We start from the raw sequence: 21822 nt of genomic DNA on the forward strand, positions 1-21822 counted from the left end.
AATGAGCCCAATAAAATGTCCACAGATACGCTTACGCACTCGGTTTGGAAATAAAACTAGTGATACAGCCCACTGTTTCCACCATTTGCATTGTCCTTCAGTCTCCTTTTTTTTTAAAATTTCAAGTTTCAATAGATTGGTCCCCACCCTCCCACTTCAGGATAACCATTACACTTATTATATTGTGCTGACACTTTACTTATTACTCGATAAGTTAAATAAATATTTTAGTCCACGCATTCGTGTGTTTTGTTTACCAATTTATTTGCACATTTAGGAAAAAATTGGGAGTTGCTATTACTTGTATACTAAGTATCTACACGTACAATCCATTTGATACTATCTGATCAAGAAACCACTAGCTTAAAATAAAACCAGAGGAACCCAAATATGCGTTACTCTTTAGAAGAAGACAAAAGAGTTGCCTATTTACCCACAGAAAAATTTGAATATAGAATGCTATTTATAGATTTAATCCAACTCACCATTCTTCCATTACCTCTTAACTTGTGAGAATTATTGATATTACAATCATTCAAAGAAACATGGCTTTCTTGATATCTAAAGAGCAACGACCTTCTTTCTCTGAGCCTCAAAAGGTGAGTTTGTCACATAATGATCAAGATAGTAATGAGACTGAGAGTGTAACCTCAGTAAGTAGCCAACTCTATTTGAAGTCGTCTCATCAATCTCTTGATAAGAATGTTGTGCTAAGGAGACTTCGTTACCACAAGTTCTTGCAAAAAGTTCGTGGAAATTTGCAGGCTTTATTGGACAGTTCTTCGACAATGGATTATGAGCAAAAATGGTTAGAACAAGGCGACGTTTTCTGCTCCCCTTAGCAAATTTGCCAATCAATACACCTTAAACATCCTTAGCTCCTTAGCTCCATGTCCCTTGGGCTTATCCAAATTCCGGAATCATGTCTTGAAGATTGAGCTGAATCTGGGATTTAAAGTTCAATCTTAAGGTTTTTAGTAGTGAATACATTGTACTTTGAAATTATAGTTTAAAAGTTTTATATTTCTATCAGGTAGAAGTATTAATCCTCTATTCTTGTGACTTTACTTCATAATATAAAATGAGGCAAAGAAAGTTACTAAGCTCATATTTTGCACCAAGCTGTAATCCTGTAGCAAGAATATCGATCATACCAAGCATGTGGAAACCCCAATAGGCAAATATATATATATATAGACAAGTAAAATTTCCTAATACTCAATCCAAATAATGGACCTTCTCTGCATATCAACATTACATGTAACAGGTTCACAGGATTCATCAAAAATCCTCAATTGCCATTGGTTATTAAAAGGAGTAATGAACGTTACAAGACCTTCAAATTGCGTTGAACCTTATTATTCCCAAAACCATCCAACTAAATCAATAGAGGGAAACACAAATTTTTGTAAGAGCTGAGAATTTTCTAGAAGGCATATGAATCAGTGAACACATTGCGAACAAGTTAGGGGTAAGCTATATAAAACTTAGTATAAAGTCAAAAAAAATATATATATATTCATCTAACTCATTAGTAAGTGATTTGCATTTCTTAAAAACAGGGATGTATCTACAATACAGAGTTGTCTAGAGTAATTTACCCCCAATAAAAAAACTAGAACTTGCGCTTAAACTCTTTAAAGCATGTTGATCTTTGACTAGTCTTATCATACTTTGTGTTAGATTTTATATTTTGCCCTATCAGTTCTTTATGCTTCTTTGTTATTTGGTAAGTGTTTATGATGATTGCATAAGAAGTATCTTAAAACACTCTGGTTCTGCGTTTGCGAAACAATAAACGGACCAATGATCAAGGAATATGCATGTATGACAACAAGCACTTACGGAGCCACAATTTTCGTTAAGGAGTGTCAAAATATATAAAAGTAAACATACCAAGAAATTAAGGGGAGTCAATACATAGTATATATACATATAATTTATTTTTTGACCTACCTAGACAGTGTATTTTTCCCGTGATAAGGTGGCTCCGCCACTGACAACAAGATAGGGCGGTTGGATTTGGACAGTAATATGTTTAAAGATATCACAGGCTGAGTAGTTCAGCATCTCAGAATAGTATGGCTTGAAATAATGAAAAAGCTAAAGAATATCCATTTGATGTTAATTTTATATCATTTGTGAAACTATAACATTGAAGCTTGAGGATAACTGATGCTGATGGTTCTCTACTTGCATTTTCTTTTTGTTATTCAAACTCTGACGGCTCAGAAGTTTCAATGAATGTGAATCGAATTGGAATGAAGAAAAGGTGAAAATTCAAGTGTGTGATATAACAGTACCCAATCAGATAAGGTATTTATATTGATCTCATGAAATTCTAGCTCACTGCTTCGTCTCATGCTAGTTGATTTTGGATAGCTACAACAATTGAAATAAGAAATAGCACTGTTTTAAAATAGTCAGTACATTGATTCAGTTGATGAGAACTTTGGATAAGATACCAGAATAGGTAAAACTGGGAGCTGAATGATAGTAAATCTGATTGTGAGGTAGAAAATTATTTCTCCTTGCTTCTATTGTATACAAGTCTTGACTGCATTTGGTATCCTCTTAAATTTCTTTGCACGGACTTAAGTCTGCGAAATGATGATATATTTCAGTTTAGTCACTCTTGATGATGACCATTACGTAGTTGCACCAATCGGTAATACATATATTTATACTTGACTGATTTGGTTATACATTTACTTACCTCAGTATTTCTGAATCACATATGTTTTAATAAGTAATAATCTTTTCACAGAGAAAAATGATGCTCAGGATAATGGTAATATGGCTGATGAAGGTACTGTGTATTCTCACAAACATGCACGGTGGGAGGCCTCCTATGTGAGATCAGGTGATGGTCAACAACTCAAGAAGGAAATGCTGAAAAGCGGCTAACAATGCACGTATATTATGTACATATTCTAATAAACCTCTTGTGCCTTCAGCATAAAACCACCTAAGAGATTCACTCCTTGTGTGAGACAGGGCAAAGTGAGGAAGCTTTCGTTTACATCCAGTGACTAAAATAGATTAGTTGTAATTAATCTGCTAAAGATGTGGAGAAGATTCATATTGATATGAGTCTATAGTTAACTTCACTATTGAACCGGGGTCAACTTTTTACGTGCTATTCCTTTCACTGAAATTCAATTTGCAAGTTTTTGGGTTCAATGTTTCCAAAATCTTTCACTTACTTTGATCCATTTTTGCGGTTTGAGATCAGTGTTGTATGCCTTTCATTATTTTCTCTGATATAATTTTTACTTTTTTTAGCCGATATATACATCGATTATATATAATTATATATACACAATAAATAATACATATATTACACATCACTTAGTTATGTTTAACTAAAGATATTAGGTGAGCAGTTATTTGGGTCCATCTACGTTTTTCCATTCTATCTAATTTTCACTATTTCCCCAATGTTCCCAAAAAGACAACGATATCCACATGGGGTCGGGAATTTGTTATTGGTCAAACGTCAGATATATACAAGACAATATGAATTGCACATTTCGGAAATTTATAGTACTTTTGCTTCGGAAATAATGGGAATTCCAATATTACATTCACTAATTACTTCTTTAATTTATTACAGTACTAGCATTTACAAATCCTAAATAAGCCTAAATTTAGATCCTATATATTCAAGCGTTCGGACAACCAAACAAGGCAAACCCATTTCCTAGTCACCGGGCTGAGCGCACCATTGTGCGATATCAAGGAAATTGTTTAAGAAAAAGAAATTTCTTCACCTAATACTCCCTCGATGTTGGAAAATTGGGAGATTCCAAGAAATGATTAAAAAAAAGAGCTTTTATATTTCCATTGTGCCTCTATCAAAATTTAAATTTTAGAGCATAACCAAATATTTGATACTATTTTACGTATTATATTACTATACACTAATTCACAACTTTTAATGATTTTAATTAATTTTAAACTCTGATGTGATAATTTCTTGTCAAGCTAATTAATTTAATTACATATCACATCAGTATTTCTTTTCCACTGATATTTATAAAATAAATGTGTCCAATTAGCATACTAAAAGATACTAGTCCATGGCAATATAATAATCACAGCAGTTAAAAATAAACGAATCCCAAATTATTCCATAAAATAATTAATACCGAAAAAAGGGAAAAGGAGCCTCTCAATTTTATATCTTGCGAGGTTATTTTTTTAATGCGAAGTAAGAAAAGAAAACAAAGAATTACTAAATTAAAAGCGTATACAAGTGTCAAGTGAAGCAAGAGTTGCATAAAGATTGCAACTTCCTTAGAAATGGTGATTTACGTAAGCCACTGAAGTAAGTAATGTATAGGTTACCAATTTAGACTCTTGCTTTCGTCTTCAAATCAATATTCCACTTAAGAATAAATTGATTCTCATCCCTAATCAGACACGAACATCTAATATTTAGATTTTAGGTAAACTATGTAGCTGAAAAAAAGCTTATATGGTATACTTCTTTAACCACTAAAAAATAACACGTTCACTTTTGTTATGGAATGACCTACCTCCAGTGATATCTTTTGATGAAGTTGGAAAGTTTCACTTGTATATTGAACGTTTAACAACTCTTCTAATTACGGCACTAAATATAGAAATAAATCACAACCCTTTAATTATGTTGGGAAGATCGAGGAATTATGATTTTGTCAAAACAAATTAGAGTACACAATAAATGTGGAAGCTGCTCTTTTTGGAAGGTCTTGCTTCGTAAACCCTGTTCGTTGCTTATGTTGCTAAAAATACATGCCTATTTAAAAAATGCATGGTTGTCCTACATTATTTGGACATCTTCCTTTTAACTTATCAACTACTTCCTCTGGTCTCTCCATAAAAATGACAAATATTCTGATGCAGAAAAATATTTTTTGCTTCTCCTCCTCCTTTTCCTAGTGTTTCGGTTAATTCTACAGCTAATTAACTCTTGTCCCTTCTATGAAAGAATGAAAACTAATCAATTTGGCGTTATACACGCCCTTGTTTTATATGTGGACTGTGGCGCAAGAGGATGTGGAAAATATTTGGGTTAGGTTCATTTCTTGACTAAAGCTATACATGATTATGCTGTTCCCTAAACTTCAATAATCATTTTACAAGTTTCCTAATTGAGATTTAGTCATAGCACGACAAAGTCAACATCTTATCCAACGCCAACTTTTATCGCACGTTATTTTGTTCATCAGCCTTCGGCAAACGAGGTTTTCGTCCATATTAGTTCTTCTAAACGAGTCAATATAATCATCAATGTGATGAATTTAACAAAGTTTTGAGAAATGATTTTAACTCAGTAGTGCTCTCAGAAGACTTAATTCATGCATGTTTAAGAAGGGGTTATTTTGACCAAAACCCAAAAGAAGGGGAAAAAAAGGATACAACGATCTCTTTCTTACTTATCCAATGTATTTGAAATAAATTATGCTAATGGAATAGGTAGTCTAAGATTCTTTTTTTTTTTTTTCAATATCATCCGGTCTAATACCTGAAGCCTTTTTTGATTATGGATTGTTAACTATTACGTAATTTTCAAACAGTGTTTTAAAAGGTTTTTTTAGGATTCTTTTAGGGCTTGCCTCGAAGCGGGGCACTATTAAAATGCCTTGAAAATTCATGTGTGGGGCTTAATTTTGTGAGGCCTACGCCCTCAAGTGTCCGACTATGCGACTTAAACACACCTAGCGCTCAATATTCGGGACTCGCCCAACAGTTTCTGTGTAAATCATGTATTGAATTCACTAATTAACACTATTAACTCTCAAAATTCTTTAACAAATGAATGATTAGTTTTTTCATCTATAGGAATATGAAAATTGTGAATAACTCAAATAATGAACCATAGTATTGCATATTACTGATTGAGAATATCATGAGGGTGAATATTATTTGAATATTTTTTCTAAAAACAGATAACCAAAATTTATATCTTTACTTGCTAGATCTAATGCCTTAGTTCTATGTCTCTCAAAATTATCATACATTTATCATTTTGCTATTTAAAAGTAATTTTGCATTTACCATGAAAGGGTAATATTTAAATTACAGTATTGATAAAATTTATTGAGTATTTACTTTTAGAGAGGTAAAATATGCAGTTTGATAATCTTTACGAAATTATGATTTTTAATTGTTTGAAACTTAAGACATTACAGTTGATTTATATTACACAGTAACATTAACAGTATTGCATTATTTAAGCTTGTAAAATATGATAGATATTTTATTTTTTTATGTGTATCTTTATTTCTTTTTAATTTTTGTTTTTGAGTTTTTAATGTATTCTTCTTGTGTTATAATTCTATATTATTAATTTATAAATTAAAATTTTAAAGATCTGAGGGGCTTATGCCCTATGTCTCTAGGCTATGCCTCACCCCATTCAAGTAACACGCTCCTCCTTTGGCTTTAGCCCCTACCTTTTAAAACATTAATCTCAAAATAGAGTAAATTGAAGTATTTAGTGGGGTTTACTAATTATTATTTTGGTCCGGATCACCTGGTCCAAACATTGACTTAAAATTTTGCATTGAATGCTCCCTTTTCCAAATCTAAGCGTAAAACTAAGATAAGAAGCTCCGAGACTTTGATCCGTTACATAGACAAGATATTTCGATAAAATTTAATTATACTTAATATTTACACCAAATCATATCAATTAATTAATCAACCAAACCATATCAATTAATTATGATTAAGTAATATCTTGAGGTAAGTTATATATTAATTAATTTTGACGAGTGATAAAAGTGCATATGAAATACACATATCATCTTTTCTTTAATTCAATATAGAAAATTTTTCAGAAATCACTATTGTTTAGTGGTTATAACTTCCTATAGCTACCATATACATAATTACTTCTTATAACTACTATTCAGTTGTTACGGTAGTATATTCGATGTATTCGCGTTGCTGTATTCATGAATACAGCAACAGAAAGCGTCTAAAATCAGGGCAGTCCAGTTGTACGCGCATGTATTCACATGTATTCACGCCATGTATTCATGAATATAGTAACGGCAATCACCTTAAAAATAGGTATGTCCAGCTGTCTAATAGCGAAAATAAATCAATTAGCGTGATACACTCCTAATATAACTCAAAAAAATCAATTCTAACATGCCTCATTATCAACCCAATTAATTAGAGTGATTTTTCAGTTGTATATAACTATTGTATTTAACTTTTGTATTTAATGTGTTTCAATATTTTTTTACTATTGCATTCATTAGATTCAATGTTTGTATTTACGGTATTCGCTATTTTATATTCAGTGTATTCAAATATATTTGTATTAACAGTATTTTAGTTATTCCTAATATATGTTATTATTGTTGTATTCAGTATATTTTATTGGTTGTATTCATTGTATTTCACTGTATTTAAAAATTAAATGTATTCAATGTTTATATTTTGTTATATTTTAATGTTTATATTTAGTATATTTCAATGTTTATATCATGTATTCAACTGTATTAAAAAAAATACAGACCTTCGAAATACATAAATACAAGCAAAAAAATATATTTATACAAAAATACAATGTGTTTGAGTGAATTTGTACAGAATACAATGTATTTGTATCATTGTATGTAATTAAATAGCAAAGAAGAGAAGAAAGTTCGTCGGAGATAGCGTTTTACGGCCAAGAAGAGAAGAAATTTTGTCGGATCCATACAACAAATTTATGATAAGAGTTCACCACATTGCTCCTTTCCGTTCGAAAAATTCACTATTTTCTGTTTCCTGGCTGCCTTCTACTCTATTCTAATATCTCGTCGGCCATCAGTACTAGGGCGTGTATCTTGAGTTGCTCGAAGAGAGAGAGATTCTTCTTTCTCGTCGGCCATTAATACTAGGGCGTGTATCTTGAGTTGCTCGAAAAGAGAGAGAAGGAAGAGAGAGAGAGAAAGAAGAAAAATTCTGAGAGAGAAAAGTGTGTTAATTGAAAGAAAGAGAGAGGAAAAATATAAATCGTGTATTTTATGCCTCAATGGTAGTATATACCATAAATACCTATTCTGCTATAAAATATAAAAGGTAGCTATAGAAAATAATATTTTAAAATAAATTTTAATTTATAATAAATAGGGTGTATACCTTTGTTATAGGAGATAAAATTTCCTTCAATGTAAACTCTAAGTATGAGAAATTTTTCCGCGGTTCCATGCCCGTAGAATGATTGTATATGAGACCACTGTATAGGGTAAAATATGTTATGTTATGTGATCGCACAAGGGAGTGACACGTGGAGCCGAAGGCAGAAGATAGCTAAAATCGAAGGTAACTATTCCGTCTATTACCGGAAAGTCATAAAGATGAAATAAATGCCTGCCACCCTGTAGCATTTAATGAAGAACATTATACAGCATTAGTACACCGCCCGTTATAAAGAATTTGACATTCATGCCCGTTGTTACACATTTTTCCATGGCCCTCATAATTGACATTAAAGAAGGGCTTGATCCTACGATCTTGTTCCCTAGGTGCAGCTATAAATAGTGAGCTATATTATCGTTGTAGAGGACACGAATTTTCTGACAAACTTACATTATAATCTATTCAAAGCTTAATACAATTTTATCTTCTTGCTCCTTGATTTCATTATTATTGTGCCCGAAAACCCTGCTCCCGGAATTACTGTTTCTGCTATTTTAATTTATCTTCATTTCAAGGCTAAGTATTGTTTATTTAATTAATTCTTCTATTATTTTAGGATCAAATTAATTCACTTGTCTAGAAATCACATATAAATTCAACTGTACCATTTTACGGGTAAACTGTTTGGCGCTCACCGTGGGGCATAGACAGTTGTGTAATTAAGTTGGTCCTTGCCTCTTTTACTAACGTATTTTGATTATTTGTTCTTAGCAAAAAATCATAGAAAAATGACAGATAATTGTGTAAACAACACACACAATCTTGAGGCCCAAGGAGACTAGCCTCAACATGAAAATTCAATCAATGATACCCGATATGAGGGGAGCGATGCCACGCCAGTTCACGACAAACGGTACCTGCGATATGTTCGGGAGGCAACTCCCGATGATGCTGAAGAGGAACATGTAGTTGAAGCGGTGAGGGTCCTTGATAAGTAGGGATTTTGACTACTTATTTGCTCTCTTTTACTTACATTTAGCTCAAAAATGCTTAAAGGTATTCCCGAGAACTAATGAAATGTGCTTTCTTGCAGGAATATTGGAAAACGAGCCAAAGAAGTAAAAATCAACTCAAAAAGGAGTAAAATTGGAAAAGAACCAAAACAAGGCAAAATAGCTACAATGTGGACTGCACAATACTGTGTGCGGCCGCAAACTCTGAAGATGCACTGATAGAATTTCTTCACAGAATGCGGACCGCACAATTATTGTGCAGCCACAGAAGACTAGATTCAGAGACTGTAGTTTGGGAGCTTGAAGATGTGCGGACCGCAGGATGCCAAAATGCGGTTACCCTCATAAATGTGCGGTCCGCAAAATGTAGCCCAGATCCAGTCCAAGAACAAGAGTGTGGCCGCACTCAGAAATGTATGGTCCGCATAGAGGAAGTGCGACCGCATCTCACTTTTATGCGACCGCAGAAAGCCAACCTGACCAGTCAATCTCAAAGTGCGGACCGCACACATATACGGCCGCACAACCTTCGCAGGGGAAATTTTGTCAGGTATTTTTAAGTGGGTATAAATAGATCTTTTTGTCATTTTTTGGTTAAGTCTTGTGCACCTGAACACTAAGAGCCATTTTGTAATGACCCAATCGGTCATTTTAACTTTTAGAACCCCGTTTCCTAAAATAAAACTTCCCGTAGGTGCTTGTAATGATTTATGACTTGAGGGGATGGTTGGTTCGGGATTTGGAAGTGTTTGGGGTGAAACCGGAACATTTGATTCCTTAAGTTGGCCTTAAAGTGCTAAGTTTGACTTCGGTCAACATTTTTAGAAAATGACCTTGGAATAGAATTTTGATGATTCCAACAGCTCCGTATGGTGATTTTGGACTTAGGAGCGTGTTCAGAATTTTATTTGGAAGTCCGTAGTTAAATTAGGCATGAAATGGCTAAAACAAGAATTTAAGTTTGGAAGTTTGACCGATGAGTTGACTTTTTGATACCGGAGTCGGAATCCAGTTCCGAAAATTTTCATAGCTCCGTAATATATAATTTATGATTTGTGTATAAAATTTGAGGTCAATCGGAGTTGATTTGATAGGTTCCGACAGTGAATGTAGAAGTTGAAAACTCTTAGTTTCATTAAGCTTGAATTGGGATATGATTCATGGTTTTAGCGTTGTTTGATGTGATTTAGAGGTTCGACTAAGTTCGTATGATATTTTAGGACTTGTTGGTATATTTGGTTGAGGTCCCGAGGGCCTCGGGTGAGTTTCAGATGGTTAACGGATCAAAAATTTGAGTTAAAAAGCTGCTGCAATTTTTCCTCTTTTGTTGGACAGTCTGGGCTGTGATCGAGCCCAGATATCGAGCCCAGGTTTGATGAGGTACGGGCTAGAGCTAGTGTATCGAAGCCATGATCGAAGGTCCAACTCGAGGGTCATGATCGAAGGTCCAGCTCGAGGGCCATGATCGAAGGCAAGGCTCGAGGGCCAGGATCGAGACCCAAGATCGAGGGTCACAATCGAAGGCTCAAGCTCGATGCCATGATTGAGGCTATGATCGAAGGCCCAACCTCGATGCCCTGATCGAGGCCATGACCGAGGTCCAGGCTCGAGCCTGTGATCGAAGCCCTGATCGAGGCCCTGTTCGAGGACCAGTTCCAAAGGCTGCTGGGCAGTTTTATAAAAAGAGGGCATTCGTCCCATTTGCCATTTTTGACGAACTTGAGCTTGAGCAGAGACGACTTTTGGCAGATTTTCAAGGGAAAAATATTGGGGTAAGTGATTCTAACTCGGATTTGGTCTACATATACAAGTATATCATTGTTTTCACAATTTAATTAGTATTTTGAGATTGAAATTTGGAAAAGTTTAGAAATCTCATAGAAACGAAATTTTGAGATTTCGGTATTGATTCGGAGTCGGATTTGAGTGAAACTGATATGGTTGGACTTGTAATTGAATGGGTTGTCAGATTTTATAACTTTCGTCGGATTCCGAGATGTGGGTCCCGCGGCGAATTTTTAATTAATTTCGGGATCTTTTCTTAAAAATATAGTATTTTCTTATAGAATTGATTTCTACAATATTTAGTGATTGTATCGAATTATTTTGGCTAGATTCGAGCTAGACGGAGTTGGATAATCGTGGAAAAGGCAAAATTATGGATTAAATTGGAGCAAGACGAGGTAAGTCTCTTGTCTAATCTTATGAGGGGGAAATTATCTCATAGATGATTAAAATTGAATAATTGTTACTAATTGCGGGGGCTACGTACGCACGAGGTGACGAGAGTCCGTGCGTAGCTAATATAAATGCTAAAGTCCGGGTAGTTTAAGACTGAAAGCATGAATTATTTGTATGAATTGTATTCTTTATTAATTAAAATAATTGATGTATATATTGTGAATTTTTATGAAAAGTAGAAAAATATGAAATTTTCATATACTTAATTTTTGTTTAAATCAATTAATTGTTAAAAGAAATTGTTCTCCTCCCAAATTCATCTTATAATAAATATACTCTCCTTCCGGAGGCACGTAAGAAAATGTCCTCCTTTCTTGTGGAGCGGGCCGAATGCCTCGGCAGGATAGATGCATCTATGGATCGCGCCGCACGTCCCTCGACAGTGTACACGACACTTTGGATCGGGCCGTACGTCCTCGGCAGAAATCGTGCTTAATAATAATAATTACACGATACTTTAATAATTTATTTCAGCTTGTGAAGCTAATTAATAAATTGGAAAATCCTTGGAATTTAATGAATTATTATTCTTGCTTGTTTAGGAATTAATTGTTACTCCTGTAAATGAGATTTAATTGATAAATTAGAATATATTTGAATTGAAGGAATTTAATTAATATATTAAGAATTGTTACATTTGAGGGAATTTGATTATTTATGCTGATTAAATAAATTATTGTAAATTCTCTAAATCATGCTGATTTAAATATCCTAGTTTTATTTTAATTATTATTGACCCATAGTGAGTGTCAAAGTCGTCCATCTCGTCTCTACCACTTCGAGATTATGCTTGATACTTATTGGGTACACGTTGTTTACGTACTCATACTACACTTGCTGCATTTTTGTGCAGGATCTGAGACAGGTACTAGTGGAGGACCTATCATCACATACCTACGTCATCCCGAGGCATAGTGGTGAGCGGCCTTTCTGAGCCTTTCTGCAGCTACCAGTGTCTCTTCTGATATTGATATTCTGTCTATTTCATTTCAGACAGTATTTGGAGTTTTGTATAATCTACTAGATGCTCATGCACTTGTGACACCGGGTCTTGTTACACACATTGGTAGAAGTTGGTATTTTATTATTTTGTTGGAATAAAAGTTTAACCAATGTACGATTGAGTTATTAGTTGGCTTGCCTAGCTGTAGTGTTGGGTGCCATCACGACCTATAGGTGAAATTGGGTCGTGACACCTTTTTATTTATTGTATTGGATAACTTTGTACTAGTTTAGTATTTAAACATTAGATTTTATTTCCTTAATTAATTATTATGCATTTTATCTTAGTTTCCTTTTTTATTTCTTCATTTTCCTTGAGTAGCTAAACCCTTAACTAGGGTTGTGACCCAATCCTAGTATGGGTACTTAATGGATGATTGATTTAGGGATTATTTATGATTGGGTATATGATATTTAGCCTAGTTCTTGCTTGAATTTGAGAATTGATGGTTGCAAACGTTGATTCATGCCTAATTGACTTAGTCTTTACTTGAAAAAGTGAGACTAAATCTAGGAAAACTTAGCTAACAAGAATTGGGGTGAACTCAAGAAATTGATAGCCCTAATTAAAGGGTCGAATCTAGAGATAGTAAAACCCGACTTGAGCATCTATCACTTGTTTCGTGAGATACCCATTTGCACTTGAGAAAGCCAAATTGGGCAAAATCACTCAAACTACCAAAAGGTATAGAGTGGGTAATTAAGTGTGATTGCTATATTGTATCCCGATCAACCAAATATGCCCTAAAGATCCAAATCTGTTAGGTAACCAACTAGGTGTAAGTCACAACCCTAGATCTTTTATAACTTGAAAAATAACCAAAACCAAAAACATTGTCTCTTAGCTTTACAACTACAAGCATTAGCGTAAAAAATAGAAGTAGAAAAACAATTGAAAATGTGAAAGTGTAATCTTAGGCACGTCGTATATTCACACTAGGTATATACCTAATCCCACATCAAGCTCCCTGTGGAATCGACCCCGACTCGCGTTGGGTTTTTATTATTGCATCGACCGCCTCGCAACCTAAATTAGTGGTGTGAGTTTGGGCGACATCAATTTTTGGCACCGTTGCCGGGGAGCTAAAACGGATTTAGCTATATATCTAGGTTTGTGTGTGATTTGTCTTCTTTTCCTTCCGAGTCACTAATTTTGTTTTTGAATTGATCATAGGTACAAGAATGGCTCTCAACAATGAGCCTCTCAGGAATTTGCCATTGGGGGAGGAAGTGGACGATGATCAAGTTAATGAGCTTCATCCTGAACCGCAAGTAAATAGGCGAGGCCGACCGCCTCATGATAACATTCCCAACCCTCCCCCACCTCCACCAAGAGCAGTTGCACATCGGGTGTTGCCGAACAAGGGTTATGCAAGTGCCATAGTTTCGCCCCGCATTAGGGAGGGCAACTTTCAAATCACCAATGTGATGCTTACACTGCTTGAGCAATGGGGATTTTTCACCGGGGCTCAGAGTCAATGCTTACAAGTATCTCAAAGGGTTCATGGATACTTGTTGGGGGAGCAAACAAACCAATGTTTCTGAGGATGTGCTGCGGTTGAGGCTATTTCCCTTTTCTCTACGGGGAAAGGCATTGGACTGGTTAGAGAGATTGCCCAATCATTCCATCCATACATGGGATGAGTTGGCGGAAAAATTCATTGCCAAATACTTCTCTCCGGGGCATATGGCTACACTTCGGGATGAGATTCTAGCGTTCAAGCAAGAACCTAATGAGCCATTGCACAAGATTTGGGAAAGATACCGCACTATGGTGAAAGAGTGCCCGAATAATGACATGACCGAGGCTATGATTCAACAAACCTTCTACAGGGAGATCAATACTTCCAATCAATGCGTGATCAACCAACTTGCCGGTGGAAATTTCATGACAACACCATATGCCGAAGCTTGTGAAATCTTAGATAAAGTGGATACTTCATCGGCATGGCAAAGTAGAGCAAATGTTCCTCAAGGTGATCCAAATGTGATTCACCTATACAAAGAATTGCACGATCATGGGCAAGCAATTGCCGAGTTGACAACTACAATGAATCAATTAACCAAATCTCAACTTCAACAGGTTCAAGTTCCTAAGAAAGTAAATGCCATGGAAGGTGTCAATATGATGGTGAACAAGCGAAGGCAAAAGGGTCAACAAGCACAAAACCGTGTGGAACGATTTGTGCAAGATGAATGTAGGTTTGCCAAGACGAATCATACAATAAGCAAGAGAAAGAAGTGCAATATGTGAATAACTACCAAGGGCAAAGGAACAACTCTCAAGGCCCGAATCACCAACAATGGCGGTCTCAAGGAAATCATGGAAATTGGAACAATCAAAACCACCAAGGCAATTGGAGTGGTGGTACCAACAATCAAAGTAATTGGAACAATAACAATAATCAAGGCAATTGGAACAATCAAGGCAGCCAAGGCAATTTGGGTGGCAACAATCAAGGATATTGGGGAGGCAACAACCAAGGGGGTTGGAATGGTAACCAAGGGAATTAGGGGTCGGGCTCTCAAAGACTCCCGATGTATCAACAACCAAACAACCCGCCTCTGTATCCGTCTCAAGGTTCTAGTTCTTCCAACAATGAGATGGGATAGATCGAAAATATGTTCAAACAAATGATGGAGAAAAATGTCAACTCTGATGCTCAATTAGCCTCTCACAACACTTCAATCCGTAATTTGGAAGTTCAACTGAGGCAAATCTCGCAAGCTTTAAACACTCGTCCTCAGGGTGCACTACCTAGTGACACAGTGGTGAACCCGAAGGGTGGGAACAATACGGGACATGCCATGGACATAACAATGAGGAGTAGAAGAGGTGGAGATGCAACCACCTCAAATCCAAGAAGAATTGTGGATGATGATGTAGTGGTTCAAGAAGATGAGATTCCAAGCGATGTGGTTCAAGCTAATGAAGAAGTGAAAATTGATATTGATGAGAATGTGGAGGAGACCCAATAAGAAGTGAACCCATTTAGGGAACACGTGATTGACATACCGGAACCGGTAGTGCAAAAGGCCAAGGCACTAATGCCAAGGCCTCCTCCTTCATACCCTCAAAGGCTCGCCAAGAAAAATAGTGAGAACCAATTCAAGAAGTTTATTGACATGATAAAGAGCTTATCCATTAATGTGCCATTGGTTGAGGCGCTGGAACAAATGCCCAGTTATGCAAAGTTCATGAAAGATTTGGTGACAAAGAAAAGATCAATGAATTGTGAGACTATCAAGATGACACATCAAGTGAGTGCTATTGTGCACTCAATGGCTCCGAAATTGGAAGATCCCGAAGCTTTCACAATCCCTTGCACTATTGGAAGAGCCGACTTTGCCAAATCTCTATGTGATCTAGGGGCGAGTATCAACTTGATGCCCTACTCGGTGTTTAAAACTTTGGAAATTGGGCAACCAAGACCTACATCTATGAGGTTATAAATGGTGGATGGTACTATGAAGAGACCATTGGGTATTATTGATGATGTGTTGGTCCGTGTTGATAAGTTTATCCTTCCGGCGGACTTTGTGATTCTTGATTGTGAAGTGGACTATGAGGTGCCTATTATCTTGGGTAGACCTTTCCTTGCTACGGGGAAGTCTCTTGATGATGTGGAAGCCGGTGAGCTCACCTTTCTGGTGGGTGATGAAAAGGTGGTTTTCCATGTGTGCAAATCTATGAGGCAACCGAACAGCAATGAAGTTTGTTCGTTTGTGGACTTAGTGACTGAGGTAATTGTTGATGATGCTAGAGCAATGATGAATGTTGATGATACTTTGGAAGCCGTATTGCTTAATCATGTTGATGATGAGAAGGATGGCTATGTGTAATGTGTAAATGCATTACAAGGAATGGGGTCGTATACTTATGAACCCAGAAAATTGCCCTTAGATCTTAAGAACCGGAAGACTCCTCCAACAAAGACCTCAATCGAGGAGCCTCCCACTTTGGAGTTATAGCCATTACCTTCACATCTGAGGTATGAGTTTCTTTGCCCATGTTCTACTTTACTTGTTATTCTTTCCTCTTGCTTAACTAACGTGCAGGTAGATTTTACTTTGGCGGTGCTCGAGGAAGAAAGCTATAGGATGGACATTGGCGGATATTCAGGGTATAAGCCTTGCCTTTTGCATGCACAAGATTATTTTGGAGGAGGACGCCAAACCCTCTGTTGAACATCAAAGAAGATTAAATGAAGCAATGCAAGAGGTAGTGGAGAAGGAGATCATAAAGTGGTTGGATGTCGGGGTAGTTTACCCCATTTTCGATAGCTCGTGGACCTCTCCGGTGCAATGTGTCCCAAAGAAAGGGGGCATGACTGTGGTTACTAATGACAAGAATGAATTAATTCCTACAAGAACGGTGACCGGGTGGAGAGTGTGCATGGACTATCGGAAGCTCAACAAAGTCACTCGGAAAGATCATTTTCTACTTCCATCTCTTGATCAAATGCTTGATCGATTGGCCGGCGTGCTTTTTATTGTTTCCTTGATGGATACTCCGCCTACAATCAAATTCTTATAGCTCCTGAGGACCAAGAGAATACTACTTTCACTTGTCCCTATGGTACTTTTGCATTCTCGCGGATGCCATTTGGGTTATGCAATGCACCAGCAACTTTTCAACGGTGTATGATGGCCATCTTCACCGATATGGTGGAGTAGTTTCTTGAGGTCTTCATGGATGACTTTTCCGTGGTGGGGAATTCTTTTGATGAGTGCTTGGACAACTTGGACAAGGTATTGGCAAGATGTGAGGAAACAAACTTGGTTTTGAATTGGGAGAAATGTCACTTCATGGTCGAGGAAGGCATAGTCCTTGACCATAAAATTTCAAAGCATGGTATTGAGGTCGATAAGGCCAAAATTGAGGTGATCTCCAAACTCCCTCCCCCTATATCCGTGAAGGGAGTGAGGAGCCTTTTGGGTCATACGGGGTTTTATCGTCGATTCATCAAAGACTTTTCTAAGGTGGTAAACCCCTTGTGCAAACTTTTGGAGAAGGATGCCAAGTTCCATTTCAACGAAGATTGTATGAAGGCATTCGAATTGCTCAAGTTTAAGTTGACTACTACTCCTATTATCACCGCACCGGATTGGAGCTTACCTTTTGAGCTCATGTGTGATGCAAGTGAAGTGGCGGTTGGAGCGGTGTTAGGGCAACATATCAACAAAATCTTCCATCCGGTCTACTATGCTAGTAAGACCATGAATTATGCCCAAGTCAACTACACAGTAACCGAAAAAGAGCTCCTTGCTATTGTTTTTACTATGGAGAAGTTCCGCCCGTACTTAATGGGTACAAAGGTGATTGTTCACACTGACCATGTGGTGCTTCGATATTTGATGAGAAAGAAAGATTCTAAAGCAAGACTAATGCGGTGGGTGCTTCTTTTGCAAGAGTTTGATCTAGAGATTCAAGACAGCAAAGGTAGTGAAAATCAAGTGGCGGACCACTTGTCTCGCTTGGAGGAGGAGGGGAGGCCACATGATGGCCTTGAGATAAATGATTCATTTCCTGATGAGCAGCTCCTGGCCATTTCTATGACTGGGATGCCATGGTTCGCCGACTTAGCCAATAATCTTGTGAGTGGCATTGTACCAAATGAGTTCTCTTCAAACCAAAGGAAGAAGCTCAAATGGGATTGCCTTGACTATTATTTGGATGAGCCTTATCTCTTTCGGATTTGTACCGATGGTGTGATTTGATGATGTGTACCAGAGGAGAAACAAATGGAAATTCTTGAGGCTTGCCACTCTTCGCCATATGGTGGTCACCATGGTGGAGCTAGAACGGAAACAAAAAGTTTTTAGTTGTGGATTCTATTGGCCTACTCCTTACAAGGACGCTAGCAATCTCGTCAAGCGTTGTGATGAATGTCAAATGGCCGGTGGGATTTCTAAGAAGAATGATATGCCCCTCACCACCATCTTGGAGATTGACATTTTTTATGTGTGGAGGATTGATTTCATGGGTCCATTCGTAATCTCTTCTGGGAACACTTACATATTGGTAGCTGTGGATTATGTGTCAAAATGGGTTGAAGTCGTGGCTTTACCCAACAATGAAGCTCGAAATATGGTGGCATTTTTGAAAAAGAACATTTTCATGAGTTTTGGTACTCCAAGGGGCATTATTAGTGATGGGGGATCGCATTTTTGTAACAAAGCTTTTGATACCTTACTCATAAAATATGGTGTCAATCACAAAGTGTCGACTCCCTATCATCCTCAAGCAAGTGGGCAAGTCAAAGTCTCCAACCGGGAGATCAAGAGTATTTTGTCGAAAACTGTGAAAGCCAATCGGACGGATTCGTCAAAGAAACTTGATGATGCTCTTTGGGCTTATAGAACGGCTTACAAAACACCGATTGGTATGTCTCCGTATCGGTTAGTGTTCGGGAAAGCTTGTCACCTACCAGTGGAACTTAAGCACAAGGCTATGTGGGCATTGAAGAAGCTTAATCTTGAATGGGATGCCGCCGCCAACTTAAGGGTGGCACAATTAAATGAGCTTGATGAATTCTGGTTCCATACATATTCAAGTTCGTCCTTGAACAAGGACAAGATGAAGTACCTCCATGACAAGTACATCCGGAATAAGGAGTTCAAACAAGTCGATCTTGTGCTATTGTTCAATTCTCGATTGCGGATGTTTCCGAAAAAGTTGAAATCCAAGTGGAGTGGTCCATTTGAGGTTGTGCATGTGACACCATTTGGTGCATTAGACTTGAAGAACAAAAATGATAAAGTGTTTTGAGTCAATGGTCACCGGGTGAAATATTATCTTGGCAAAATTGATGATGGCCACGTTGTGGCGTTAATTCATTTCAAGTGATTGATGGTAACCTGCATCATGCCGCGACGTTAAATCAGGCGCTTCTTGGGAGGCTACCCATGTATTTTTTTCTTTTTCTTTCTCATTAGATAGGCTTTCTTTTGTGCTAACTAGTTTTGAAGTGTATGCAGGAATGGATGTACATTGCAGGGACTGCGTCAAAATTTGGTTAAGTGTTGAAAGAGTGCGGACCACACATTAATTGTGTGGCAGCAGCAGAAATCACTATGCGGCCGCGCAATTCTGTGTGCGGTCGCATAACTGGAAGACCAAAATTGCAAGTTCTCTGAAGTTGGCCTGTCAAAATTCATAGCCAATCTGCGGCCGCACTCACTTTTATACGGACCACAGAGTTGCTTCAAGGTCCAGGTGAAGAGTACGGTCCGCACTCAAAATTATGCGGCCGCACTCGCCTTAGGTTTGGGGTGACTTGGTCAACCTATAAATAAAACCTCAAGGCACTATTCATAACTTTACCACTCTGAGTTCTTGAACCCTAAGCAAACACAGTGCACGATCAATTAGTTCACATTCTTCCTTCATTTCATCAGTGTATATTCTTACATGCATCCTCCATAACTGGTATGTTCATTACAACTTTAGATTTTGCAATTTCTTTTGGTTTTTGTTTTTTTGTGGTAGAGTTATTATTAGACCTAAAATGTCAATTGTTAGTCATGGGTGTTTAAAATCATGTGGGTAGTTTCATCTATGTTCATTAGGAACTGGGTAGACCATTAATCATGTTAATTTGGGCATGCCATGTCTAAATTTTGAAACAATTGCATGAACCCTAGCCTTACTCTCGTAAATGTTCAAATTGTGCGACCGCACATAAATTTTTGCGGTCCGCAGACCACTTGAATAGGGCAAATATTGTGCTTGAAAAGTGCAGACCGCACTCAAAATTGTGTGGTCCGCAAAAAAGTTGTGCGGCCGCATTAAAATGTGTGCGACCGCACTTTTGAACTTCATAGAGCCAGTATCTCAGGATTGGTCTTGTGTGGCCGCACTCACAATTATACGGTCCGCACATCAGGATGTGCGGCCGTACTCACAATTATGCGGTCCGCACTTCAGGGGGTGCGACCGCACTTCAAAATTGTCCGCTTCGCAGTAGACAGTCTGCGGCCGTACTTAGAATTGTGCGGTCCACACTGTCCCCTTTGATGACTGTTGTGCTATAATTGTTCTGCAAATGTTTGAATTGTTTTGAACTCAACTGACCTATGTACCTTGTATTGCAGACAATGGTTAGATCACGTGGTGGAGGCGATACATCAAAAGGGAGAGGTGAATCCTCCCGAGGCAGAGGAAAAGGCACTCGCCCTCTGCGATTCTAATCGAAGCCTATTGCTAAAAAGCGGACCACCGGGAGAGGAAGGGCCATAGAGACCTCAGAATCCAGTTCCTATGCCCCATCCATGGAAGCCTCCGAGGGTCATTCAATGAAGGTCTAACCTTAGGCCCATTCCCAACCATCCCAACCCACTAGGCGTTATCAATTGCTCGATGAACCTACACCTAGTTCTTTTGGGGGTTCTGATGTGGGAAGCCAGGGTTCCGAGCCCTCCTCTACACCTACTCCTCCGGCACCAGTAGCTATTAATGTCGATGATGATGATGATGTCCCGTATGATGGTGGGGGGGACACTCGAGTGGGCGGCCTTGAGAGGTTAAAGAGAAAGGCAATATGGGAGGATCTGTTCATGAGCTTGACAACCTTTAACAGGTTTCGGGAATTGTGGCCCTAGAGGTCGCTCACACTTGAGCGACAGTTCTTAAAGAAGGATTTGGATATTCATAATCTAAATGTCCTTAGACAGTTTCATGAGCGCAAGGGGTGGAAGTGGTTCACCCATAGTGTCATCGATGCAAATGAGCACTTGGTCAGGGAGTTCTACGCCAATGTGGCTCACATCAAGAAGGGGACAAAAGTGACAAATGTGAGAAATTTGAAAGTCCGCTTTGACGCCTGCTCTTTGAACACTTATGTGGGATTCAAAGACGTGGAGGCAGTCCAGTACCTAGAGAAGTTGGCTCTGGATAATGCAGCTCGCCCTTGGCTAGCTGAGATTTTGGCCGCCTGAGGACCATCACCACCATGGATTACAGTAGGAGTTCCTATCCTCTGGGCCACCTTCAATTTTGAAGCTAAAGGATGACAAACCTTTGTGTTTAGTCGGATTGATCCAAGTTTTAATGAGAACAACCTCCTTATTCCCTGGGCAGTTATGGTGGCCTCTATTATGGTGGGGTAGTCGATCAATGTGGGTTCCATCATGTCAACCAACATCACATTGGTAGTCCGAAAAAGTGAAAAGTCCTATATTTATCCAAACACCCTCATAGAGTATTTCAATGATGCCAAGGTGGAACCGAAGCCATATGACACAAAAGTAAAGGCCAAGAAGCCTTTCTCATGGTACACCTGCAGGGTGCTGATAACCCAAAGTTCAAGGGTAAGGTCACTACCACCGTTGGCCAGTCTGATGAGCCATCGGTGGTGGGTTCCAAGGCTGCTGCTGAGCCATCTACAACTCCCATGCCTTCCACATCAGTCGGTCCTTCCACCGGGACAGCTGAAAT

At 37.9% G+C, this 21822-nt stretch overlaps 1 protein-coding gene across 1 annotated transcript; it reads left to right on the forward strand.

Annotated features, from left to right (window-relative positions):
- The first annotated feature begins 474 nt into the window (after positions 1-474).
- Positions 475-1032, forward strand: LOC104116127 (uncharacterized). Its single transcript, XM_009626920.4, has one exon. It carries the CDS (start codon positions 546-548, stop codon positions 840-842), a length of 297 nt encoding a protein of 98 aa, XP_009625215.1. The 5' UTR covers positions 475-545; the 3' UTR covers positions 843-1032.
- The last annotated feature ends 20790 nt before the right edge of the window (positions 1033-21822 follow it).

The sequence above is a fragment of the Nicotiana tomentosiformis genome, chromosome 2 (genome assembly GCF_000390325.3).
Source record: "Nicotiana tomentosiformis chromosome 2, ASM39032v3, whole genome shotgun sequence".
NCBI classification, from domain to species: Eukaryota; Viridiplantae; Streptophyta; class Magnoliopsida; order Solanales; family Solanaceae; genus Nicotiana; species Nicotiana tomentosiformis.